General features: G+C 51.4%; 1 protein-coding gene across 1 annotated transcript; it reads left to right on the top strand.

The window, feature by feature from the left end:
• The first annotated feature begins 1,359 nt into the window (after positions 1-1,359).
• Positions 1,360-2,817, top strand: ADRB1 (adrenoceptor beta 1). The gene has a single exon (XM_080694549.1). The coding sequence runs from the start codon at positions 1,375-1,377 to the stop codon at positions 2,773-2,775; it is 1,401 nt and encodes a 466-aa protein (XP_080550675.1). The 5' UTR covers positions 1,360-1,374; the 3' UTR covers positions 2,776-2,817.
• Positions 2,818-7,685: the final 4,868 nt, after the last annotated feature.

Genomic DNA, 7,685 nt, shown 5'->3' on the forward strand with positions numbered 1-7,685 from the left:
AGGAGAAAACAACCACGCACACTAAGAAATCTGAAATCTCAGTTCATTACGTCAAACAAAAATGATTAGCACCTTTTTGTATTAGCCCAGCTCGAATTATAAAATCCTATGAATAATAAAAAAAAATATGGGTGTTATTACTGAATGTGACAAGTCTAAAATGTTGTTAAATGCGTTCTTTCTCCGCAGCGGGGTTCTTTCCTCTGGACTTCAGCGTTTATTTTCCTAAGCCTCTTGCTTTATACTGTGAACACACACCGTCGCGTCGTACATATTCATTAGCTGGGGCTGGGGAGTAAGTGTGATTCCAACTGGTCCTCAGGGTTAGTTAGCTGTTACACACGAAAACCTGCGCTTTCTTTTTCTATCCACTGCACTTGGGGTATTGTGCAGCTCCTTGCAAGAACAGCTCCCAGAGAGCGTCGCCGACAGATGCGCGGGTCTCTCCAGCAACCCGAGCTACCGGAAAGTTTCCTCTAAACCACTTACACCCACCTCGGATTCCCGGAGCTGTCAGGACCCAGGCTGGCTGGGCCTGGGAAGGGTTTTACGGGCACCCCACTAAGTAGGCTGCTTGTCTGTGAACCAGTCTACCGGCCGAACTCCTCCAAGCCCGGTGGACAAACTGTCCAAGGCGCTCTGGCGCTTCAAGAGCACCGAGGTCCCCTCCTGGCTAAAGGGAGCGCGCGCCCAGTGCTGCAGGGAACCCGCCGCTGGAGGTGGAGACCCCGCGCGGGGGATGCGGGGGCGCAGGAGGAGGGCAAGGGGGCGCCGGAGCGCGTGGGAACTGCAGCAGGGTGCGGGCCGCGCGGGTGGAGCAAGGGCGCGCTAGGGGTCGCAGGGTGCTGGAACCAGCCGGCGCGAGAAGGGGCGCGCTCGCAGCAACCGGCGGGTGCCCGGGAGGCGCCGGCTCCGCGATCTGCCCGGGACTCTCCCGAGCCGCTCGGCTGCCGGTGGGAGGGGGTGCGGCCAGGGGAGGAGGGGGCCCCGCCGGGGGCGTGCCTTTGCGGCGATTGGCTGCAGGAGCCTGACGCGCGGGCCCGGGGGTTGGCTGGGGGGGGGGGGTGGACGCGGGGTGGGGTGGGTGTTGGGTGCTGGAGCTGCGGGCCCGGCGCGCTCAGAAACATGCAGAGGTCCCGGCGGCTCTTCCAGCAGCTGCAGCGGCTCCAGCAGCGGCGGCGGCGGCGGCGGCGGCGACAGCGCTCGGCTCCCGCGGGGAAGGCGCCCGGCGCCCATGCCTCCGGCCCCGCGCCACGACTGCCCTGACCTGGCCGCGACCTCCCCGCGCGCGCCCCGCCGCCCCGGCTCCCGGGCCGCTCCCCAGCCGCGGCCCAGCCCCGCCACACCCCCCGCCCCCGGCCTCCGGAGCTCGGCATGGGCGCGGGGGCGCTCGCCCTGGGCGCCTCCGAGCCCTGCAACCTGTCGTCGGCGGCGCCGCTCCCCGACGGCGCGGCCACGGCGGCGCGGTTGCTGGTGCCCGCGTCCCCGCCCGCGTCGCTGCTGCCGCCGGCCGGCGAGGGCCCCGCGCCGCTGTCGCAGCAGTGGACCGCGAGCATGGGGCTGCTGATGGCGCTCATCGTGCTGCTCATCGTGGCCGGCAACGTGCTGGTGATCGTGGCCATCGCCAAGACGCCGCGGCTGCAGACGCTCACCAACCTGTTCATCATGTCCCTGGCCAGCGCGGACCTGGTGATGGGGCTGCTGGTGGTGCCGTTCGGGGCCACCATCGTGGTGTGGGGCCGCTGGGAGTACGGCTCCTTCTTCTGCGAGCTCTGGACCTCGGTGGACGTGCTGTGCGTGACGGCCAGCATCGAGACCCTGTGTGTCATCGCGCTGGACCGCTACCTCGCCATCACGTCGCCCTTCCGCTACCAGAGCCTGCTGACGCGCGCGCGGGCGCGGGCCCTCGTGTGCACCGTGTGGGCCATCTCGGCGCTGGTGTCCTTCCTGCCCATCCTCATGCACTGGTGGCGGGACGAGGGCGACGAGGCGCGCCGCTGCTACAACGACCCCAAGTGCTGCGACTTCGTCACCAACCGGGCCTACGCCATCGCCTCGTCCGTGGTCTCCTTCTACGTGCCCCTGTGCATCATGGCCTTCGTGTACCTGCGGGTCTTCCGCGAGGCCCAGAAGCAGGTCAAGAAGATCGACAGCTGCGAGCGCCGCTTCCTGGGCCCCCCCGCGCGGCCGCCCTCGCCCGGGACCCCGCCGGGGCCCCCGCGGCCGGCCGCCGACCCCGTGGCCAACGGGCGCATCAGCAAGCGGCGGCCCTCGCGCCTCGTGGCCCTGCGGGAGCAGAAGGCGCTCAAGACGCTGGGCATCATCATGGGCGTGTTCACGCTCTGCTGGCTGCCCTTCTTCCTGGCCAACGTGGTGAAGGCTTTCCACCGCGAGCTGGTGCCCGACCGCCTCTTCGTCTTCTTCAACTGGCTGGGCTACGCCAACTCGGCCTTCAACCCCATCATCTACTGCCGCAGCCCCGACTTCCGCAAGGCCTTCCAGCGCCTGCTCTGCTGCGCGCGCCGCGCCGCCCGCCGCCGCCCCGGGGCGCACGGGGACCCGGGCCGCGCCTCGGGCTGCCTGGCCGGCGCCCGCCCGCCGCCCTCGCCCGGGGCCGCCTCGGACGACGACGACGACGACGACGTCGGGGCCGCGCCGCCCGCGCGCCTGCTGGAGCCCTGGGCCGGCTGCAACGGCGGCGCGGCCGCGGCGGACAGCGACTCCAGCCTGGACGAGCGGGGCGCGGCGGGCGGCGCCTCGGAATCCCAGGTGTAGCGCCCGGGGGGGGCCCCGCCGCCCAGCCCCCGGGGGACGGCGGAGATCTGTGTTTACTCCAGGCCGGAAGAAAGCAGGTGACCGCGAAGCCCTTAGACCTCCTCGCCCGACCCTCCGAGGCAGACAGAAAAGGCCCCGGACCGCTGCACCGAAAGGAAAGTTTGGGGAGGGCTTGGGAGAGTGGCCTGCTGCTTTCTCTCGGGTTCTTTTTGTGTTCGTGGTTCCGCCTCCTTCTGTGTGTGCGTGTGATGCACCTTTGGGTATTTTGACCCCCCACCCCTCAGGTGAGTGTTGGCACTTTCTGCCCGGACCCCCGCGGAAATCGGGTGGGTAGGGGGCTGGGCTTCCAGCTCGTCCCCCGGGAAGAGGAGGGATCAAAAGGGGTGGGGAGAGGTGGGCGAGGGTGGACGACAATTTGTCAGGACGTGTTTCCCTTTTGCTTTCCAGAGAAATTGCATTTTTAATCCCCGAGTCATGATTTTCCCCCGTTCTCAAAGCAAAGGGAAAGGACGGATGCAAAAATCTCATTGCAGGAAATTTTAAGCTATTCTTGGAATAAGCTTCACCTTGCTTTCCTTCTGTAGGGCAAACCCCCGCCCCCTGCGCGCCTCTGTGGGCCGGCTGAGGGGTTTCTACCTCGCACTGTGCATATTGCACAGCAAGATAGAAAGACTTGTTTATATTAAACAGCTTATTTATGTATCAATATTAGTTGGAAGGACCAGGCGCCGAGCCTCTCTCAGTGACATGTGACTCTGTCAATTGAAGACAGGACAGAAAAGAGAGAGAGAGAGAGAGAGAGAGAGAGAGAGAGAGAGAGAAAATAAAAGGAAACAGTTCAGATTACTTACTGCACATGTGGGTCAAAACAAAAGTAGTGGTTCAAAAATGCCATTTTTGCACAGTGTTAGAATTGTCCACAGATGTTACTTGCACAAAAAGAAATTAAATATTTTTAATGGGATGGGGAGGGGGGCAGATAGATCTCGAAAACAAAAATAAAACTCAACTTCTGTTGTCTCTTATGTTATTGAGTTAGTGATTTATTGGGAAAATACCTTTTTATACTCTTATCATGGTACTGTAACTGTATCCATATTATAAATATAATTATCTTACGGATTTTTTATTATTTTTTTATGTCCAAATGCCCACGTGAATCTGCTGGTAAAATTTAGCACTTGTGTATAAATTCTATTTCCTCTCGTGTGTTTTACCAAGTATTTATACTCTGGTGCAACTAACTGCTGTGTGAGGAATTGGTCCATGTGCAATAAATACGAATGAGGCACAATTGAGATTCTGTACGGTGTGTCTGTACGGGGTCAGTGGCAATGGAAAAGACAGCTTGTTTTGTTTCAGGCTATAGACTGTATTTCCCATAGCGCTCTTTTAATAGCTTCGCATGACTCAATAACATAGCAAAATGCCTCTAAAACCAAATAAGGCGTTCACCTACAGAGAGCTGCAGATTTGCCCCAAATTTTCAGTGGGGTTCAAGGTATTCCAGACTACTGGGAAGCCCTTCCAAGATCCCATCTGCTGCACCTGACTTAATAAGGGATTTGGGATTTCGTGTCTTCTGAGAGTTCAAAGAGTTACCGAGCCAGGTAGTTCAGTTGCGACTTTGCACAGCAACACAGAAAAGAAGACGAATTCATTTTCAACAACCAGTTGCCTGCTTGAAATGCGGGACGTGGCTTCCACGGCTTATTTCTGTTTTCCAGTCGAAAATCACGGCCTACAGCTGATCCGGGTGTACAGAATTCTTCAGTGGCTGTTTAGAATGAAAAATACTTTCATGGTTAAGCAAAAAAGTTATAAAGGGCTGCTGAAGTAAATATTATTTCTCTTGTGTAATTAAATAGATCATTCCCACAGAAGTCCTGGGTGGCCAGGTCCAGGTGAAGCGAATGTAAAATTATATAACTCTCTAGCAAAATGACAGCACTCAGTGAATAGATTATATTTTATTATAAAAATTAGTTCCTAGGGAGAATATATTGAAACTCCATCCTAAGGTTAATTGGGCATTCTCCAAAATAAGTTTATTTGCTCTGTTTATGTTCTTAACCAAGCTGTTCGTTTCATGACCATACAGTAAAGAAGCCAAACTGAAGGGTATAAGGTTTTGGCTCACTCTGCACTTGAACATGAACGGCCTCTTCTAGGGAAAGTCAGGACTGATCATCCTTTTTCACAGTGGTATATCCTGCTGCCTGGGGGGCAGTCTTCTGAGAAAGGTTAATGATACCCACGTTCTAAAGCCCAGCTGGAGGCTGCACACAGACAGCAGTCGTTTCTAGAGAAGCAGCTCCTAAGTTTAACCCTTCTATTTCTCCTGCAAAAATAGGGGAGCAGTGGATGAGTGAGGGCACCAACAGAAAAAAGAAAGAAACCTTATTTGGGAGAAAGTAAAATTTGTCTCAGGATGAAATGTCACTATAATTTCCCTAGGAACCAAAGTTTCTCTGGCCCCCTGTGAGTATGTAAAATGCATTTTATTAGGGGAGTTGCTCCTCTTTCTTTTAAGTTAGTAGACTTAACATCTTCGGTTTCATCTGAAGAACACTGTAGTACCAAGTTAGTGCTTCACTTTTCTATGTTTCCTGATTATTTACTTATTGTCTAGACAAGTCTTCACGTTGAAATAAAAAGAAATAGTCCCAGACTGAAACATGTATACAGAGCCATCAAATCCCAGGTCTTAAAATCATGAGCGTCTTTTCAACTTTAAGAACAAACATGTATAATTTTACTACTTAGTAGACAGGTTTAGTAGCTTAGCCATAATCCTGGGACCAGTTTGTATGTGCTGGTAAGGAATAGGAAAAGACTCTTTTTGTGCGAGCCCTTGTGTTCTCCAACTGAAGATGGCAAGGATTCATAAACAGACTATGTCCGTGGTTCCAAATACTGGTGAAAACTACTTTTTGTTGTTTTTGAGGAAGAAAGCCATTGGTTTACAAGAGGAAATGTGGGAGCTGGTCTGCCAATCTCAAAAGCTGTGACAGAAAAAAGCAGACAGTCCTGCGTCATCTGGTGAGAGCTCGTTGTAGAAATGGCACGGGGCGGTAACGAGTAGGCAGAAAGTCACCCTCTATCTACCTCGGGTTTATGTCTATCAAAGCACCAAAGATATAAAGCTTAATATGAAAGCAGGGAATCCAAATGTGACCCAGATTTGTTGATTTGCTACCCTGGTCATTTTATTTAGGCTTAGCACTATAAAGTTCTCTAATGCATAATAAGCACAATTTTCTAGGATATATAACTTCTCCCTCTGATAGAGAAGCGTGTAGTTGGTATAGCATATAGCTCGGTCCCTTAGTGAACTTGCCAGTATGAAACGTCACAAACAGAGTTTATTTTTTTGGTCCATGTTCTCTTTGGAACAGGAATTGTTAATAACTTCTAAGTGGCTATTGTGAAACCTTTCCTTGTTAAGCACACTTTCCTAACTTATTTTAATTTCACATTTTGTTGAATATGCTGACTTCCTCTGACAATATGTAAAATTGCCAGCCGGAAACGTTGCACCCAAAGTATCCGGGTAATATTAACTTTCCAGTTTTTAGCAAGATCTTCTAAGGAAGAGCTTAAAGGAAAAACTCTAAACTTTCGCTGCCAGTCATGAAAGACTTATTTTAAATGTCTAACAAAACTGGACCCGTTCGTTCTTTTGAAGGGAAAAAATAAAAAAATAAAAACCTTAGCTGTAATTCAAATTAAACACATTGGCACAGATACTGTAGTTTTATTTGTACGTTTCTGGCACAATGTGCTGAGAAATACTAATTCTTTTGACTCCTTGCCAGTTTTCTACTAATCAAAATGGAGAAGATATGCACTGTTTGGATTATACCTAAAAATAGTTGTGTTACAGTCACATCAGCAAATGGAATTAAATTAATTTCTCCTTCCTCCCCTTCACATACACCCTTGACATTATTTGAATTTCCATCTAGAATATTATTGCTCCTGAATCTCCTGATTTTTTATTCAGTGTGTCTTAAATAGCATTTCTATATTGCAGTGATTTCAAAGCCAACTCTGTTGAGCCGCTTTCCAGGGGATACCCCTCCCCCCAAAACACCCACTCGAACTGTCTTTTCATTTAGAGTATATACCAGAGAGTTCCTTATAATGTAATCAGAGAGGTGCTGCTCCTACTATAAATAGATAGCTTGTGGATGGATTTGCCCCACCGATGGTCTTTTTTCCCTTTTGTAGGAGAAGGGAGATGGTTTCTGAATCAATCAGATTGGGTCATTTGGTCGTGGAGCAGAAAAGAAGCTTCCAAATCAAATTGCTCTAATGACAGACTGCAGGAAAACAGCTCAGAGAAGCTCACACCAGAGAGACCACTGGAGCATGATCTTTGCGGCAATGTTAGCAACACCCAAGAAAGCGAGAAGCCACTGCCTCTGAACCTTTACCTGCCTTCCCACGGATGGTGGGCAACGGTGACATTCCCGATTCTGTATCTGAAGCCAGTTATTGTCTTAGAACTAGCTCTTTTTTATTTTTATTTTTTAGTACTTCTCCAGTTCTTCTCGACGGAGCCTGAAACATCTAGAACATCTAGGTCTAGATACATTCTCTTCGGAGCAGCATTGATTTCTCATTAACTGTTTTCTAAAACTCTGATTTTCAGCATCTACCAGCGCATATAATTCTTCTTTCCTCTCTCTCTTCTTCACATCTTCATGTTTTTCTGCTTGAAGCTATTAATAAATAGTAACAAGACCACACTTTCTATTTGTGACACAAAAATAATCTATGATGCTTTTTTTAAAATTGATACCAGGAAGTTGAACCCAAAAGATATTCTACCTTTAAGCTATACCCCCGGCTATTTTTTTTTTTTAATTTTTGAAACAGGGTCTCACTAGGTTGCTGAAAGTGAC

The sequence above is a fragment of the Muscardinus avellanarius genome, assembly GCF_963383645.1.
Source record: "Muscardinus avellanarius genome assembly, chromosome: 4".
In the NCBI taxonomy this organism is placed as follows: Eukaryota; Metazoa; Chordata; class Mammalia; order Rodentia; family Gliridae; genus Muscardinus; species Muscardinus avellanarius.